This window comes from Agelaius phoeniceus, chromosome 9 (assembly GCF_051311805.1).
Source record: "Agelaius phoeniceus isolate bAgePho1 chromosome 9, bAgePho1.hap1, whole genome shotgun sequence".
Classification (NCBI taxonomy): domain Eukaryota; kingdom Metazoa; phylum Chordata; class Aves; order Passeriformes; family Icteridae; genus Agelaius; species Agelaius phoeniceus.
In genome coordinates this window covers 7,570,532-7,590,738 of record NC_135273.1, presented here as the reverse complement: position 1 = coordinate 7,590,738, position 20,207 = coordinate 7,570,532, and the positions used below count along the sequence as shown (strand labels likewise).

General features: G+C 34.6%; 1 protein-coding gene across 4 annotated transcripts in view; it reads left to right on the top strand.

Annotated features, from left to right (window-relative positions):
• Nucleotides 1–20,207, top strand: part of ATRNL1 (attractin like 1) — a 433,015-nt gene that overhangs the window by 200,984 nt on the left and 211,824 nt on the right. For all 4 annotated transcript variants that reach the window (XM_077182833.1, XM_077182835.1, XM_054637523.2 and 1 more), the window contains exon 25: nucleotides 13,335–13,396. In XM_077182833.1, coding sequence (XP_077038948.1) covers nucleotides 13,335–13,396 — 62 coding nt within the window. The remainder of the gene's footprint in view (nucleotides 1–13,334; nucleotides 13,397–20,207) is intronic.

The following is a 20,207-nucleotide window of genomic DNA, read 5'->3' as shown; positions in this document are numbered from 1 at the left end:
GAGCTCTGCTCTTGGCCAAATTGATGCAGTTTCTCATTCTTCCAGTCTGATGGAGCTGCTAGTGCTTTGGAGATTATACAAAGTGCAGATTTAAAAAGTTAATTTTAAGTGTTCCAGAACTGAGGTTTTTAACTCTAGTCTCAGTTTGTAATTGTTGATGTGCTTACAGACTGCAGCCTCATCTTTGAACTCAGGCTTTGCTCCTCAAAGCAAATCTCCAATTATAATTAAAATGTGCAAGACCTACTCTCAGAAAATCAGCTTTTTATGACAGTCCAATCCACAGCAGTAAAGATTCCTGAGAGATTTTCTGTTCTTTAGTAGATCATTTTTGCCTATGGATGAACTACAAGTACTTAGACGTAATAATATTTAGTAGGATAAAAGTCTGAAACTGGGAATATCAGTTATCTACGGGAAACACATCAGGTTTTGAGTATTTTTAAGAGTGTATTATGCAATTTTATTACAATTTATTCAAATATTTTTCTTATCTGTTCAAAGTTTGGATCCCAAACAATATATTAATTGTTCTTAAATACTTGATCTTGGAATTTGTCAGCAGTTTGAGTTTTAAGTAGGAAACACATTCATGCTAAATTATGTTGAAAAAATTATGGAAAATTATTAAGGTTTTCCCTCAGTTTGAGAGTTTCAATTGCCTTTCACTTCCATTGAAATTCTTACATTTCATACCAACATCTTTAAGGGGTGTTCAGATGAAATATTGGTCTAATGTCTTCGCCCATGAAACAGATCAAAACCTATCAACCTTCAATAAAGAAGAGGTTGACCTGAAATTGCCCTGGAGTTCTGGTATCTTTGATTCCTATCAGGTTTTTAAATTGTGGCACAACAAATATTTGGTGACCTTGAAAAGTCACTAAAACCTATGGATAGTATTTCATTAGATAAGATGTAAGGGAAAATAAGGAGAATTTCTTCATTGCATAGGAAAAAGGCATCAGGAATGTTTATGGTAGAGACTTGATTGAATGTTGGCATTAAGATTTTTCATCACAGTAAAGAAAAAGTTAATAAATAGTAAAAAATTAATAAAATAAATACTATAGCAGACAGCAATTTGTATTTTATATAGTTTTTAGTGAAAAGATTGGGAAAACAGAGATTTTTTTTGTAATACATTCATTAAGCTTCAATTTCAGAACACTTAAAATCTCTCAGCTGGTTAATTTTGGAAGCATATTAAGCAGATTTGAACAATTGGTTTTGTTTTTTTTTAAGACCAGGATTGGAAATGTAGCAATTAAGAATGAATAAACTTTTTTTTTGAAAGATCGTTTAAAAACTGTAATAACTCTGGCTTATTATTGTACTATCTCACACAGTGGTTGAGGCTGGAAGGAAGCTCTGGAAGATGAAATGAATGGCATTGTCCAAAGATAGAATCATTGAGTAGATAACACTTCTCAGTGCAGTTCTTCAGGCCAGTAATGAAAAGGCAGAGAAGTGCTCTTCACCAACTATAAACATTAGACTGGTGCTACTGTAATAGTGTGCTGCAGTGAATATATAGCTTATATTAAATCAAAGTGTTTGTCATCATTACCAGAATCAGGGCATTTATCTCAGGAACTCTTGGTGTAGCAAATTTTGAGTGTCTGTCAGTTGCTACCTTTTTTCTTTCCTTGTGATATAAACAGACATTTGCAAGATGTAATTTAAGCTTTAAAATTAAGAAAAAGCATAATACTGTCTGGTACAATGCATTGAACTAGATAGCATTTGTTGTTTCAAGTAAGCACTTTTAGGCTTGCCAGCCTTGGAACAATGGAGAGGAAATTAAATCTTTCAGAAATCCTTTTTCTGTCTTTTCTTCCTTTACTGACACAGAGGACTAATAACCTGTACTAACACCCGTGAGATGGGAAATAATCATGCTTATTCTGGAATCACAGAATGACTGGAGTTGGAAAGGACCATCTGGAGATTGTCTGACCCCTCAAAGCAGGGTCAGCTGGAGCAAGTTGTCCAGGGCTTTGTTGAGTCAGGTTTTGAATATCTCCAAGGATTAAGGATCAATACCCAACCTGTCTGAGCAGCCTGCTGCAATCTTTGATCCTCCTTGCTGTAAAAAATATTTCTTATGTTTAAATGGAGTTTCCTGCCTTTCACTTTGAATGGGTTTAGGTTGAAGTTTAAAAAGACAATTGGTACATAAACCACTTTTAACTTAGTGTTTTTTAAAAAAAATCTTGCTGAGAATGATTTGTATTGAAAGAGTTTTGCAGTATAGAATACCTCATTTGTGGATATCACTTGTAACCCTTGAATATTGTTGTGTGGTTTCCTTGTACTGTTTCCCACCAGGCCTAAGTCAAGATTTCAGTAAACAACATAAATCAGCATTAAGCCCTCTACAGATGCATAAAATAATTGCAAAAACCCCTTACTTGCAGCTAGAAACCAATTAAGCATTCGTTCTCAGAAATAATAAATATACAGATCTATATTTTTTATATGTATGTTCTTGTCTCAGTGAAAACCATGAGTGTGTTCTCATTTGGAAAAAGGGGTGTTGGAATGGTCTGGGGAATTTCTGTAATCATTGAGGAGAAAAAACAATGCTTCTTTTTGACTGTGGTCATTGCATTTAGGTGAAGACATCTTTCTGCTGTATTTTTGTCCCAGAAAACATACTGAAAATCTTTCCTGGAATACTCTGAGGATATTTCTTACAAATGACTGTTGGCAAGATAGATACCTTTAAAATCTTTATGTGAGAAGTTCACCCTGCAGGGAGTAAAGAGTATGATTTTAATTTCTTAACTTCACTTTTTCAACACCTTCCTGCACTTGGAGCCAGTTAGTAAGAATTGTCTTTTAAAGTATTTGTTCCTCTGTGCCCTGCACATAGCTCTCTTAAAAACGCCTGGTCAGGCTTATAGAGTGAAATAATTGGAGTTTGTCAAATATGATGATTTTGTGGGTAAAGTTTTGGAGAAAAATTGTTTTAGTTTCTAAAACTTTGCAGAAAAAACATTTCAGAGTTAAACCAAGTGTTCACGTATTTTTTTTGTTTTGTTTTTAAGCAGAACCTTTTTACTTTTTTTTCAAATTTTAGGAAAGTAATTTTTCCTTTAAAGGTTTATCAAAACTATTTTATGGTTCTTTGGGCCAGCTCATCCAATTTTTTAAAACTGGTAGCTATGGGAGAAAATAGAGACCTCAAATTTCCTAGCTCTCTGCAGAACCCCCCATATTTTATTTGAAATTTTGTCTAAAATTATTGTGAATAATTGATGTTTTTATAAGTAATTTCTTCTGTTTCCTTTGGGGATGTCTGAAAACACGGGTACTTTTTTATGTGTCTTTCCCTCAGCTGGTAAATTCTGGGATCATGTCCCTTGTTCTCTTATTAAAAACTCTTTTGGACACTGTTTTTAAAAGCAGTCTTTGAGCCCACAGCTGTCCATGCAGGACATGCAGAGCTATGTTCTATAGCTTTTATTGTTTAGGAAACAAAGTTTTTGTTAGAGGATTTCCTTGAATTTGCCAGATTGCACTTGGAAATGTTTCCTTAGTTAAAAGAAGAAATCATTTTTCTGAGGTGTAGAGGAAGGCTGGAAGATACCTGATCTTTACTAGACTTACCCTTCTAAATAAATTTCTTACTTATTGCCTTACTCCCCTGCCATATAGATTCAGAACAGCAAATGAGGCATTTCAGAATTCCAAAGTGAATGTTTGTGAAACAGAAACTGAGTTTATCTTTCTGAATGTGAGTTTTTTGCACGTAGGATCTTTGCCCTGACTCATATACTTGTTTTGCCAGAAGATGATATTCACTATTTTGAGATCAAATTCATCTATGCAGATACCCTCTCTCTTCCCACTCAAATGAAAAAAAATCTTGATAGCTGAACAATCACCCCCAAATGCAGATCTTAACATTTCTGCCCTAAGCTGGTATGAAGTACTGACCATGAGAAAGGAAAAGGCACAACCTATGTCTTGACAGAGTGCAGGCCAGCATCATAATTACGTAGGGCTCTTGAAAAGTATTTCCATTTTCCTCTCTGAAGGCATGAGTGCTCTAGTTGCAAAAGTGTTTATTTTCTTTGGATTTTGATTTTGTTAAAGCTGTTCAACAGACAAATGGTTATTGTGGATTTACACAAGCCTGATTAAACAGTTAGAGCTTCTGGAAATTATACTGGAAAATCCAGTTTTTAAAAAGTGAGAATAAAAACTACACTCAGTGCTGACAACTTTAAATATTTGTTTTCTTTTCAACAATAGGGCCTGTATGAATCAAAATAAATCTGACTGAAGTTCCTTGCTGCTTGTCCATGAGCTCATTCTGAGCTTTGCAGGGAGCCTCCAGATCACAGTTCTAGGTGGTGCATTCATTCATTTCACTCTCATTTCTACATTTCAATTTCAAAACTTTTGGTACAAATGCTGTAGTTTCCTGGGAATGACTGTTGCCAGTTCATATCAGTGTAGTCCAGCATGTCATTGCCAAAAAGGCAGCATGGGCTTGTTTCTAGGAAAACAGCTTCAGCTGAGCAGGCCCTGCTCTTCGGTTTCACAACATTCTGAGTCCTCCTGAAACCCAGTTACTCATCCACCTTTCCCAACCTAATTCCTGCAAGTTGTTAAAAAGGTTTCTGCCATTTCCATTACACATTTCTCTGCACTTTTTTACAAATACTCTTCTGACTGTGACAGCATATCCTCAGTGATATGTCAGTGATCCATCATCCTGACTCTACAGAATGTACTATGAGGGTGAGTGAAGTCTCAAGCTGACAGTTGTATCTGCTTTTTTTTTTTCAAATTCATTACAGCTTGAACTATAATAGCAGTTTCAAGGGATCGATAAAAGTTAACTGAAAGAGAGTAAAATTAACATTAAAAAATTGAATCACAATTTATTCTGTTAATCCTCAGAATTTAATATTTTGTAAAAGTCTCAGTTCTCACTTTCTGCATTTTTATCACCTCTTCAAGGAGAAACATAGAACTATTTTCTTGCTTATATGTTATATAGTTTCTTGGTATGCTGCATGCTTTTTAGGTTAGTCAACCACTTCCCCTTTATTTGAAAGAATTAGTATTTTAACGTTAGTGTGGTCTCTTGTTCTTTCAGCAGAAAATCTGTTAGAATGTTCTTGCCCTTGTATAGATAAGTAAACATCATGCCTTACATCTAAACCCCCACACTTCTCCTCCAGTGGAATAAACATTCAATACAGAGAACTTAATCTGTCTTGGAGTTTTTTCCTCATACTTTTTTATGTTGGCTCTTCTAAATTATATCAGTTATTATATGTCCTCTTCATTGTCATGCATATGTAAACCCCACTCCCTTACCCTTCTTTGCATGCTTTGGTTTTCTTTTCTTTGAGATGTGGATCTTCAGTAAAAGATTGAAGTAATAGAGCTGAAGACCATTTTTTTCTGTAGAGTTTAAAGAGATTTTGGTGTCTTCCATTGTCATAATTTCTCAATGATGATCAAAAAGATTAACTTGGGCACACACAGTCTTGAAAATGCTTATCTGACTTCTCTTTTGTCTAGTCTTTAATAAGAGGCTGGACTAAGCATTTAAATTTCTTGTCTTAGTATTCTGCACTGAAATTCTGGTTTCTCTGAAGCCAAAAGGAAGACAGTAGGTATTTACCACTGATAGTAATGTAATCAGTACTCACCTGTGGAGAAAAAAGTGAGACTTTAAAAAATTTTATCTGTATTCTATCAGAGAGCTGTTCACAGGATGAACAAAATTCAGGTATTTGTGCTGTGGGTAACTGCTGGAATGCAGATTCCTTCCTCTTTTCAGAAGTAATTGCATTAAATATGCTCACAGTGACTTCTCTCATTGTAGCAGTGCTATGTACATCAAGGAATTAGAGCCTCTGTCTTTCATGGCCTTATCAAAAGGTGAGGAGGAGAACAAGAAAATGCATCAATGAATTCCTCTGCTGACTGAGACTGCTGCTTTTTGGTTGTTTTAGACATTAGAGAGGGGAATCACCGAGCACCACGCAACAGATCAGAAAGTGTAATTTCTACAAAGTGGTATTATATACATAAATCTTCTGAAAGACAGATACCTCTGGGATATCGTGGGCCAGAGACTCCTGTGTAATCCATTACCCATGCCGATATAAACCTTTGATTTGTGGGTTTAAACCTGAGGCTGAGTAACCTCATAAATATGCTAATCCACAGTAATCAAGAAAAGTGCCATTGCAAATACAAAATTTTTTATTTCACAGCTCCAACAGCTTTATAGCATGCTCTACATTTATAACAATAAACTTTGGGAAATTACTCTCTTCATGTTTAAGAAAATGCTTTGCCCTTTTCTTGTCATCTCACAATGGGTTTTGCATACATTATTTTGAATGGCATGATCTTTATGCAAAATTCAGGGCATGTTTTGCCTTCTCTAACCAAGTATTTGATTTCTAAAATGAACAAAACATTGCATAAGTTTTAACAATTCAGCTTTTGTAGCCTTATAAAAATTTTATTATCATTTTTATTAGGCTGGAGACCAGCCAGTTGGTTAACTGGTAGATTGTCTAGCAAAACCAGCTCTACTGTAGATGTAAGAAATAAAAAACTTAGAGAAATTTGGAAAAAATCTTATCGTTTTAGCAGCACATTTTCCGTCTCTGATATATCTGTTATACACATAGGCATGAATGGTAAATGCCATGAACATCATATTAAGTTCTGCAGTCATTCAAATAGCTCAGTATAAAGTTATTAATTTATTTAGGAAAGGTGAAAAATGTCTTGCATGCAGGACATTTTTCTGTTTATAAACTTCAGAATGAAAGGAGAAATGGAATCTGCACCTTGGGAGATTCAGATTGAACCTTAGAAAAAATTCATTGTGTTTGCAATTGTGTGTTGAAACAAATTTTCTGGACTGGCTGTGGAATGCTCACTCTTGGAGGTTTACAAAACTTACCCTGGAAAGGGCACTGTGGCCTGATCTGGGGCTGACAGTAGCCTGGCTTTGAGTGGGAAGTTGAACAACCTCAGTTTGTGATGTTCCTCCCCATTTCTGTGGCTCTGTGATGATCAGAGCACTTTCCGTAACAGGTGCAGCTTTCCTAATGGGAAACTCCTTAATTTATCAAGTCATAATAAGATGTCAGAAGAAGGCATACTAAGAAGGCTGAAACGTGGGGTTGAAAGGAAAATTCAATTCTAGCAAGTGACAAAAAATGGCTTTTCCTTAATGTAGCTTGACAAACAAAACCATATTGTCATGCAATGCTTCTCTTTGTAGTAGAATTTAATCATTCAACTCTTCCTGACAAATTCTCTCACCTCATTCCCTTCACTTCTGTTTCTAATTTTTCTTCCTGTCCATTTAATCTAGGCAGGCTTTTAAAAATCAGAGTTTTGAAAGATGTTGTCTAGAAATCTGCTGTTTCACACAGTTTGTAGGATAACTCAATCCTGCAAAGATTTATGTCTAAAATTACTTTCCAGTACTATAGGTCTTTGTGCCAATTACTTTTAATCTTTTTTTTTTTAATTTAATTTTGAAACATGTAATTTGTCTCTTGTCTATGTCTCTTAATTTTCTTCCATTCTTTCATTGACTTCAATATTCAATATTTCAATTTCTTAATAATGTCCATATGAATCATTATGAAAATGCTTTGCATGTTGAGTAAAACTGTAAGTTAAATAACAGTTCCCTCCCCCACATTCTCTCCTTCACTTCCTGGAGTTTATTAATGTTGGGTTTTTCTGTGTGCTATGTCTTTCTTCATATGTGTACACAAGCACAGAATTGAATAAAGAAGTGGAATATGCATATTGAATTTAATAGATAAAGTGCCTTTTAGGTAGGAAAAAAGTTCAGCTGTTATAACCTTATTTAGGAGTGTCTTTCATCTTACTTGAATACAAAACTAGATTGTCTTTCAGCCTCTGATGACTCTGAATAGTGGAAATAATATCCTGTAATTATTACATTTTTTGAGAAATGAAGGGGTGTATATTTTGATAATGTAATGTGTGCCAGCATAAGAGACAGGGCTGCAGCATGCAGAGATAATCTGAGGAAGCTGTTTATCAAATCTTGATGTGAAGTCTGAATTTCTATGTTATCTTTCATTTTCTGTTTATGTTATCAGTATGAAAGTTTCTTTATCACTAAATCTTATCATCTGGGAGGACTGTTTGTCAACATCAGACTGAATTCTTTACAGGCATTAACACAGCAGAAGGAAGTAGGATTCTGCAACAGCCACTTAGCTTCATATTGCTTCTCAGATCTTTTAATCCCAACAATAAATATTGCTTTTGCCTATTTTATCATTACAATGTTTTACAGAAATACCCAGTGAGTAATTACAAACCATGGGAGAAATTTATCTCACCTAATATTATTTATTCTAAGTTTGACATTAGGTCTATAATCTAAACTAATCACAGAATCCCAGTGTTGGTAGTGGAGAGAAATGGCAGCTCCGTAGGGCAATTCCTTCCAATTTATGAGAGTTCCACATCTATTTTAGAGTCACCTATGAAGTGCCTTCCTATCTCTGCTGATGATTGTAAGTTAGCTGACTAATTTAGATGAGGTTCACACATGGGATGAGATCAGATATACTCCACATGGGAAAATTCAGATACATTTCAAAATTTCTTGCGTTCTAGGAAAGCCAGTATATGGAATAAATGTGTGGCACTTTTAGCCAGCAAGAGTTTAATGTTTCTCTTATTTAGACATAATTATTTAGATGTAATTTGTTGGTAATCTTGTCCTTTCTTTACCATGTTCTCTTGGAATTTCTGTTTTCCAAGGGAAAAGAAATTTTGTGTTTTGCCTGTTAAATATTTCTATTGGGAAATGGACAATTTCCTACCATCCATCTCTCACTTTGGCAGGCCACTCTTCATAGCTGAAGTCCAATGGGAAGGAAGAGTCAGAACCATTTTTACTCTCTCTAATATCCCGGTATATAATTGTACTTATAATTGTATTTATATTTAAATGAAGAAATCAGAGTGTCCTTTCATTTGTAACTACTGGTTATTCAGTAGTCATGTATTCACTGAGTTTGAGGATATCCATCGGTACCATTCCCCACCCCAAAATTATTGTGTAATACTTTAAAGACATTATAATGTCTTTAAAACAGTTTATACTTGGGTCTTTGCAGTCATGTTTCTGCAGAGTAGATATCTAAACTTCACTTTGTACAGTGACATGTAAATGTAAGAATTTATATGTTTAAATTTTCTAACATCCTCATTCCATATTATCGCAGTGTTTGATCTTCTACATTTTCCTTATTAAAAAAATTTTTGTGTATACACAAAAAAAAAAAAAATTGTGTATACACAGAAATGTAGCAATCTACACAATTTTTCTCAGCTGACTTTCATATTTTTTGTCTGAAGTTGTCTCGGTAAGAAGGTGTCCCTCAAGGAAGTATGAAAGATGTTGGACACCAAAATGTCAGCCTTTATGTTCAGTCAGTATCCATTTCTTCTGCTTCAGTACATACCTAGCACCAGTGTGGGAGGGTATAATAGTTTTATCCAAGAAGAAATTAAATTATGGTTTTCATGATACTGAAGGAAGTAATAATTCTGCAGGGTTTAAGTCTGCATAATCAACACAGTGCAGGCAGTTTAGTTTGGGTTATGTCTGACCTTATTGCATTATGTTTCAAGGTTTAATAATTAGACCTTCTATCAGAGTTTTGCCATGTATTTATTTTAGTTTCTCTTATTTGTTCATTTTTAATTTGTTAACAGTGGAAGATGGAGAAATTGTATTAACGGAAGTATTTGTTCATGGTTTGAGAGCCTGAGCAGATAGGAGTTTGCTTTAGTGGGTAATGTCATGAAATGGAGCAGAGATTATAATTGCTTTTTGTGTACATTATTTGAATATATGGAACATTTTGTGGATTAGGTTCTTGTTTTCTGCAAATATGCAATTTGGATTTAGTTCCTAGTTTTCCTTTTCCTTTTGCACAATTGGTAGTCTTGGAATTGTGGAGATGGCTTTTTGACCCTATATCTTTAAACTAAAACACAAAGTTCTAAGGGCAGACTAGCTATTTCCATATGAAAGTTCTCCCTGAGTTAGACTGTCAAGATTGTCTCATTTTTGTCATGGAACAGATCTTGACCTATTGTTCTGTAGGACTCTATTGCTGCTAGATGTGATAGTCAAGGTAAAGATGAACTGGAGCAATGGGAAAAAATGAATCCATTCCTGCAGGCATTAACTTCTGAAGGCCGGAAAAATCTTTGTTCAGAAGTTGTTCCTCTTTGAACAAACCTATTCCATCCATCATTATTCAGTGTAAAGTGTATTTCCTATATCATGTGTGTAGCCAAAACATGAAAAGTTAAGAAGTACCTGAAATGTTGATTGCAGTGCATCCTTGTGTCGGTGCTCTCTGGCATATTCTGCTGCTTATCTCACTTTTGAATCCTTAATTGCTAAAAAGGATTTTCCAGCAGTCACAATGCCTTGTCTTCCAATTTGTCCAGTATTGTTAAAAAAGTTTGTTTGCTTGCTTTTTAAAAAACGTATTTTTCACAAACTTTAATGTGGCAGAAGAAAAAGATAGATATGTCTTGTTTGTTGGAAGAATCCCCACAGTTCGTTTATCACTCATCAGCCTTTTCTTCATAGGCTTTTCTATCACCTAAGATGTTGAGCTGGATCACATGTATATGTGTATATGTAAACCCCACATTTGGCTTTGGAATCTTTTAATTCTGTTGCAGTTTTCTACATTTAATCTGTAGTATATTGGTGTTATGTTGATCTGATGGAATACAATTGCAGTTCACAACAACAACAATAGCAGTAATGATAATAATAGCAATAACTCATCAAAGGTATCCTTTACTATTAAAAAATATGTTCCACACAGTACTTGGTTCTGTCCACGGGAAATGATTGAAAGGATATTTCTCTTCTTCCTTATTTATAACAGGTAATGTTTGTAAGATCCACAAAGATTTTAGATGTTTTGGGGAAACTGAAAACTTATTAAGGTACGATACAAATTAACAAAGGAGATATTTGGCTCCAGTATCCTTAAGTCCAAAGTGAAAACCTTGGGTTGAAAGAACTTTTCTTGTCCCTTATCTATATAGGCACGAGCAAAAAGACAATTGCATTCATATCTATATAAAACCCCAAAGGAAATAAATCATTTTAATTGTATTATGGTTCTTTGTATCAGTCCTAGGTTCATGACATTTACTTGCGTCTTTGTGGTCTCCTTATAATTAAAATATGTATTCTTTTTGTTAATATTCTGTGTTGAAATTAGTCAAAGATGCATGATACTGTTCAGAAAATACTGTAGTTCATCTTTTAAACATGAATTTCAGTGTAATCATTAGAAGATGTTTGGTTAAAATTGAAAATTACTTTTGGGATGAAACTTTCTAACTGTGTTTCTGCTTTTAAGTATGAGTACGTTTAGAAAAATCCCATACAACCAAGCAAGCAAGTCCCACAGGCAGAAGTTCTTCCATAAATTTGCAAACATGGACCCCAGCAGTAGAACTTTGCCCTTATCTTGAGTAGATGATTAGATTAATAGAAGTTGGAAATTCCTTTTGTGTCCATTCTTGTGCAAAAACTTTATGTCCCTGAGCTTTGGACTATGCAAAGTCCAAAGACTATCATTTAACTATTGCTAATGATATAAAATCATTGAAATGTTGTAAATCTGCTTACTTCACTTTTGTTGTGTGTTGGAAAAGAGAAATAGAGGCACTATAGTTTCTTAAAAAAGTTTAAGATGAAACTTTCCTGGTATGATTGTGATCATATTGCAGGGTTTGATTGCAGACTGGAATTGTTTCTAGACTCACAGGGGCCATTAAGAAATTCTGACACCTTGAATGAAAATAATTGTAGTAATGCAAAATCAAAATGCTCCTTCAACAAAGAGCATTTCAACAGGTCACAAAAGGTGAACTCTATCAAAACTGGCATGTTTTTTTCTCCTTGTGCTAGTTCATTGCCTAAAGTATGGTACTTGTAAAAAACATAATGAAAACACCAGGAGTGAATTTGAGTGCTAAATGGAATTTGAAGTAAATCCAAGCAGTATTTAAAATTAAAAAAAATTAATTTGGAAAGCTTTCATTTTGTTCAAGCTGTACTTAAACAATAGTTTATGCTTGGGATGCACTTTATGCTGGGCCAAAGTCTTCTGGTCTTTTCTCAGATATTATCTTTTAGGTAATTGATCTGTTCAGCTGTGTTTGGCTGGCACAAGGCACAGTAACACTATTACTACCAAAATTTGCATTCTAGCTTTGGTCTAAAATAAAAATCAAATAAAATAAATTTTAAAAATATAAATTCTTCGGTATCATGAATTATAATTTCAAAAGTTCACAAATAAGCTATGAAAGGGATTCAGAGTAATTTGGTTTAATTACTAGTCAAGATCAGATCTTAAATGCACCAGGATTTCTAAACCCAACAATTACTTGAAAAGAGTGTAAATATAGTTAGATAAACACTTTGTACAATTCAAAGTAGAAGGTTCTCTGTATCTTTAGTTTGATAAATATAGACTGAAAAACTGAGCAAGACAGGGACTTATGGATATTTGTAGATATAACATAAATATTAAATACTGTTCTTAACATTAGCAAAAATTACTTACAAAAATAATTATAGCCTGTATTGCATGCAAGTGTGAGTGTCTCTATGCTGTCTTAGAGATAATTCTTAAATATTCACAAAAATTACAGCAAGGAGCTGAACTAATGCATGTTCTGGTGAGGCTATAAAAATGTAGCCCAAAAGAATATTTATTACTTTGTCTTTAAAGTAATATGCTTTGAAACTGTTTTATTATGCACTGGATTTATCTATTATAAAAATTAAATTAACATATGCATTAATTTTAATATTATACAATTAAAATATTTTAAATGCATTAATTTTAAGCTCTATATGTTTTTTGTCTTCTCTAAAACCTTGTTTCAGTGTTTTTATTAAAATGGAAGATGGTGTTGGTTAAAACAGTTGACTATAAACAAGACAATTAATATGATTTCCTAATATTTTTCCTAATATTTTTATTCTTCATAGTAAGTGGATATTTCTATTAAGTTTACTTCAGTAAAAGTATTATATTCCATCGTTTGTGTTTTGATACCAGCAAGGATATGGGAATTAGGTGCTCATCTCACTTTATCATAAGTGCAGGTGTGTGCAGACTAGACTGAAATTACACTTGAAAGTAATAATTCATGGAGCCATAAAGCCCTCGCCTAAAAAGAGCTGTTGAGTCTGAAAATGTTGTAATTTACTTCTGTTTTATTTGCAGATTGCCTTCTCACAGCATAATACTATCATGGATCTGGTGCAGTTCTTTGTCACCTTCTTCAGGTAAATTGCTTTTTTTGTCTTCTGACTGAAATCCTGATGACTCTTTGCCATCAAACCAGTATCTTAACCAGCTTCTGAATCTTGAGAAATGCCTGAAATGAGGCCATCAAACTGTGGTCCCTAATTTGCACCAGTGGAGGATCCAGGCCAGTTAAAGGCAGCTGCTGGAATCTTGCACTGTATAATTGTGTATTTCATATTCAGTGGTACAGTCCTCACACCTCATGAAGATTAGCTGGGTTTGTACCATGAATTACAGTGATTAAGAAAAGCCAGCTAAACTCGAATTCATGTGTGTGATTTTTCTTAAAAAACTTTTATGGAATTATTTAAAATGATGGCTCTATTCAATAGCTTGTTATTTTTAACAAAACACAGCATGTCACTACTAATGCTTTCATGTGTCAGAGATTGATTGTGAAGCTGATGCCTGAGATTTGGTTATGGCAGCAATGCAGGGATGGGCTGCAACTGCAAATGAACAACTATTCTAGAATGTGAACAAAACTCCACTGAAAGGCTTCTTAAATGTTCAGCTATCGTATAAAATGTCACAAACTTGAATATACACAGATTAGTTACAGTGCTTTGAAATCTTGCTGTGAAGATATTTCCCAATAACCATGAACTGTACACAAAATATGAACAGTGACAGACATGTCTGTTCATCAGAATTTCTGTATTTTTAGGCCATAACTTTATTTCACAAGTTCACAGTTTGGCTTCTCTGTTGACTTTAATCACTGTGCTCTGAGGAACTGTACCTAAAGAATCAGACTCTTAAATACTGTGAATGGTCCAAATTCTGTTTATTTCTGTTGCCAAAAAGGGCACAGAAATGAGCAGAGCCTGAAGTTTTCTATACCAAGGGCTTTGGCTAATGGGGAGGAGTTTAGTAGGTGATATAAAATATCCCATTTCTCCTCTTTCACCACAAACAGAGCAATAAAATGCTAATTTCCTAAAGGTCAACCTAGTGGTGTTTTGGGTATTTGGTTTTTGGTTGTTTTTTTGTGTGTATGTGTGTGTGTGTTTTGGGGTTTTATTCTCTTTTTTTCATGGGGAGACAGCAAGCTCTAAAACTTAGGATGATTATGCAAACGTTTAGATTACAAACCCATGTAGAAGAAAGCAAAGTCTGTACAAGTACAACAGACAAGAGGGATCCTGTGACAAATAGCAGAGGTAAACTAAGAGCAGTTTGTTGGTGCTCTCTGCCCTGGTGCAGCCTTAGAAAAGGTGAAATTCAAGCTCTGTGGTGGTGCAGCCATCTCTATGGCTACATGGAATTGTCTCATCCAGTTTGTTCTGGGTAAATGCACAGGTAGGATGTCAACAGTTTGCAGCCTAAAAGAATCATTTTAATAAGGGTTTGTTTGTTTCTTGTCTTGTGTGGGTTTGAGTTTGTTTGTTTGTGGGGTTTGGTTTTGTTTGCTGAATGGGAATTAGGTGTATTGTGACTGTGGCAAATCATGGTGGTAACAATAATAATAACCCAGGCCATGTTTACAAAGATTGTTGATAGAGAAAATAATGGTGTTTAAAGACAACTTGAATGTACTTGATAACAAAACATACTTCAACATGCTTTGATAAACCTGCCTTTGCATTTCTCCCATCCAGTATTATATTCCTATTTCTGAGGTTGTGACAAAATGCTGTTCACCCTGCCTGGCCAGAGCAGCAAATAGCCCCATTCTACAATAACTGCTATTCAACAACCAGGCAAAAGTATAGTTTAAAACTGTTCCTTTGTAGGTTTTGTGTTCCAGACTGAGAGATGAAATGAACATTTTACTGCATCAAAACAGGTGTTTTTAGAACTGTCCTGTTGTATCAAGATGAACTGTTTTAAAAACATTGTTGTGTTAGGAATTTATTTAAAACTATACATAATAAAGCACAAAATATATGATTTTGATGAAATTAATGCTTGATCTACCAAGATACTGATATTGTATATCCTAGAACAAAAACAGTCTAGGATAAGATAAAGATAAATAGAAGTTATATTGAAAAAAATAAGCAGAATATTCTTGAAACTGTAGTGCTTCAGACCATGATATGCATTGTTAAAAACCTCCACCCTATTCAATTTCATTCTTTTTTTGCTGGAATATTTTGTTGTAGCTACTGGTTCAGTGACCTTTTCTCTAGGAATAAAAATGCAATATGAGTAGTAACAGATCCCAAACTGTCTTATAGAGAGTGTGGCAGCTGTGTTGCTGTTCTGAGTGCCTTGAAGACTTTTAGCCATCACACAAATTGAGAAATCTGCGGCTTCTTTTCTTTCCACCTTCTCTGAAGAAGTACAGATCTCACGGGAAAATTTCACAGGCAGCGAATGTGAATGATCTTTCTTACACTAAGAAATGCAGTATGCACAGTTAAAGAAAGTATATTTCTGTATTACCTGGACCACTAAAACCCACAATATCCTAAAGTATGGCACTTTATTTGAAATTCTAAGGGATAAAGAAATTTGCAGTGTTTACAAGTCTTACATGAATATATGGATTTAGCTAAATCGGTGCTAGGACATTTCAGACATTTCATAAGTAGCTTTAGTTTATGAAAACATTATTTACTTCTGTAGATCACATCTAACAACCATGTATATTGATTGTTCAATAATTTTTTGTTTTTATTATCTTTGATTTGAGTTAATCCTGATTGGAGAGCTAAGAAACACTTGATTTTTATACCTGCTTTTAAATAGAATTATAACAGTGTAACAGAATTTATAACAGTACTCAAGCAATTCCCAGATAATTATTTGTATTAAGAATCTGAAGCATAAGTTCTGGTAAGAAATGTGGTTAAATCTCATAATCAAAAACCAGGCAAGCATGAAATTGGTGCAGATGACAAAGGTTAACAGTTAATATAATCGTGATAGGAAATGATTAGCAAGTGCCAGAACTATGTTTTTAAAGCCTTTTTCAAATGCGTTGTACCAACTACTAACTCATCAGGCATGTTCTCTGAGCTCCCAGAACTATTACTTGTCTCTGCTACTTTGGGTGAAGCTGATTGACTGAATAGAATATTTTAGCCACTTTTCTAACATATCTCCTTACTGTCATAAATTACAGAATCTCCAGGTTTTATTAAGTAGAGCAATATTAAACAATATGGACTCTTTGAAAGTTTGAAAATGCTTCTTTTGTGTGTGCTTTAAGAAATGTGAAAAAATACAGTCATTTAGGATCAGGGGTGCATTCCTTCTATTAAATCTTTCTGTGAGCTGCATGAGAGAAAACAATATTCAAAATGTACCCAGTGCTTATTGCAGAACGAGAGGATGGGTATTTTGGTAAAGATGAGCATGAGCTACAAGAGGAATTGCAGCAGATGCTGAAGAACCAGATTTATTAAGTCCACATGTAGGACTGTGTGCTGCCTGCAGTGGGAGGGGTTGACTGCATTTCAGCAGTGTCAGAGCTCCTGGGAGCTGCAGTGGATGAATCCATCACCCTGGGGGTGAGTTTGCCATGGGAGAACTCCTGCTCTTTACCAGCATCCTTTGATCTGTACCCTGCCTTCATGTTTTGTTCCTCTTAGAATGAAGGATGGGAAATTAATGCTATTCTTTATTTTGGAGTACTTATCTTTATCAGATCTAATATTGATCTCTGTGAGAAAGACAAAAACCAGTGTGTTGGGATCAGATCACATCCACCATGGCTGGGATCTCAGAAAATCCAGAACTCTTATAAACCCAAATTAGAATATTTTATAGTAATATGAAAATCAAGTTATCATAGTAAAATGGATTTTACTTTTGAGGCTAGAATAAAATTGATTTTTACTTAGTGCTGCATTAAAAGTTTTCACCTCACTTAGAAGCACAGAGCTGTTTGACTTCCACTGGGAAAAGCACATCTGTACTGTGGTGGGCAATTTGAGTTGGGTTTCCTTTCTTTAAATATTTGGTTTGAATTGTTGATTGAATGTAGCTTTGTGTCTTCTGCTCTCTGAATCACACAGAAACTTTGTCATCACTTTGGAGTTATTTGGTGTGTTCATATTTCCAGAGAAAGCAGCCACTTGTTATTGGCCTGCAGGCAAAGGAGATTCCCCAGTGCCACCGGATCAGTTGCTCTTCAAAACAAGGGATGAGTCACTTAATCTGTCAGTGAACAGAACTGTTCTCCATTATTTTCTTCCTGGTTTTCATCTTTCTGTTTGTCCTTTGAGTCATTTGGAAGTGTGTGTGAGTGCTCACCATACTTCGATTTCAACAGACACTGTTCCTCAAAACACGAATTAATGGCTCAGATATCTGAAGATGGCCTATGTGCCTGTGTATAAAACAGGTATGGGCTTCTTCCTTCCTTAAAGTCAGTGCAGTTAAAGTTTGGAAGTCTCTCTTCCTTTATGTAGCAAATACAGTGAGAGGTGTTCATTGTGCCTCCTGAAGCTCTGGCATTTTCTCCTTTCAGGGATGTGTCTTTCTAGAGCTGCATTGGATTTTGTATCCTAAGAAGCATCACAGATGATTCATACTGCGTTTATGTTTTGATTCCCTACATTTTCTGATGTATTTTCTTAAATCCAGTTAGTCAGGTTTTTTCTTAGATTTCAACAGCATCAAGGCTCACAGCAATTTTTCTTCCAGAGTGCTTAATCCTTCCTGGTCATTTTTTTATGAAACTCCAGTCCACTGTACTTTAAGCAAAAGAACTAAAACAGGTTTTCATCTGTGATAAATGGACTTGAAATTTTGCTTTTGTCATTTTAATTCCAAAGAGAAGGAATTCAGTCTTCTTATGACATGTACCAGTTGCAAAGTTAACTTCAGGAGTTTGCTCCCAGATGTGAGGAATACGGTGAAGTGGGGTGAAAGCTGATGAAGGGAAACAATAACAAGAACTAAAGGAAGTAGAAGCATTGGTGTTTTCCTTCAGGCAGTGGTGTCAGTGTCCATTACAGCGGGTGACAAGCAGCTTTGTCAAGCCCCGTGCCCGTCTGTCTCTGCAGGCGGGCGGTGTGATGGGCTGGGCACTGAGTGACAGCCAAGAAATGAGCAATCTCCTCATGGCAGGGCAGAAATATTCCAGGTCCCTGTTCTCAGCTGAAATAAATCACAGAGAGAGAGAAAAGACAGTGCTAGACCGCGTGCTATGCTGTGAATTTCATACGTCCAAAAATATTAAATCTGATTATTCCTTTTTAGAAGAGACATCTTAAATCAAAGGAATTCATCTTCTATATTGGAATATTAATGCAAATATTATAGTAACATTTCTTGGTACTAAATTAAGTATTTTGTGTGGGAGATTTTGTGGTCTTTCTAAATTATCTGTTGGAATCCAAGGTAGGGATGGCTATGCTTTGTCAATAAGAAGCAAAATTATGGAAATTTTTCTGTGAACTCCAAAAGCCACACTAAGAATCACAAAGTAAAAACTAAACTAGTTATATAATCTATTTAAATTTTTTAATCTGAATTTTTTGATCTGAATTTAATCTTCATATATGGCCCAATCATGTTCTATATCATAGCTGGTTTTCTATGTTTTCAATAATTTTTGGTGATATTTTAGGAAAACATTCACCACTTGGAAAATGATATTTCTTTCCTAATATGTTTTCAGTCTTCAGTAGCTGAAATTCTAATATCAGGTCGAGGGTAATCAGGGGTTTTTATTCTTTATCCAGTACATTTGCAGAATTTTTAGTATTCTTCTTGACTGATGCTTCTTTGGCCTGGAAATTTAAAAATCCTTGCTCTGTTCTCAGGAAAATTTAATTTTAACAGGACTTTTAATAAGGAAAGTTATTACTTTTTTACACCTACTCATTTTAGCGTATTTGCCTCTTTGGAAAAAGTACTGGAAAGATTACAGATGGAAGGGAAAAGTTGTTTGGACTGTGTTAAACTCCTTCATTATATTTCAGTCCATCATGCTAAACAATGCTGACATGGTGTGGTGGCTTTCTAGGCATATTTTATATTTCTGTGATGTATTATTGGAGAATAATAGCTGTACTAGAAAGAGCAGTGAAAAATAACAATGGGTGAAAATATTGAAAAAGTATTGAAAAAAATTCTTGAAATAATGTGGATCTCTTGGTTTGGGAGGCTGAAATTTAGCACTGGTGACAATTCTTCCCAAAATTCACTAGCTGACAGTGATTAGAAAAAATTACTCTTTCTCTCGGTCTCCCCCCCACCCCTCCCCACCCTTTAATTTTAAATCCTTAATTAGCATAAATCAGGAAGACCATTGCAAAAAAGCAGAAGTGAAAGCACAATTATTTTGTAATAGAAGCACAATATTCAATTTCTAATTATTCTGGAAAGCTACTGCAGAAAATACTAAATTCTGTATTTCATAATTTGTACAGAATTTCAGTCGACAAATATATATCAATTTTATAAGTTTTTTTTACATGCAACATCACTTATTGAGAGAAATATGGAGTATTTCACCCAAGAAGGGCAAACACATAAAATTATATGACATATTAAAGTATTTTCCATAACTAAAGAAACATAATCATGCTTCATGGGTGTGATATTCTATTTATTCAGTGGAGATTAATTTCATTTTACACCAGATCAAATAGTTTTGATTGTAAATCTTTTTTATTTGTTGCCTCAAAGAGGTGAAAGGAAGAACTACAGAGGGTAAAAGGTAAAAGGTTCACATCTAGAGCTTTATTATGTAATATATTTCAGAGTCCTTTTACATGGTTCACTTTAATCTGATATTGGATTGGCAGATTAAATGGGAATGTTGATCTCTCAATAGCATCTTAGTGTACACTGCATGCATTTTCCCTTTTAAGTTGAATATAAAGG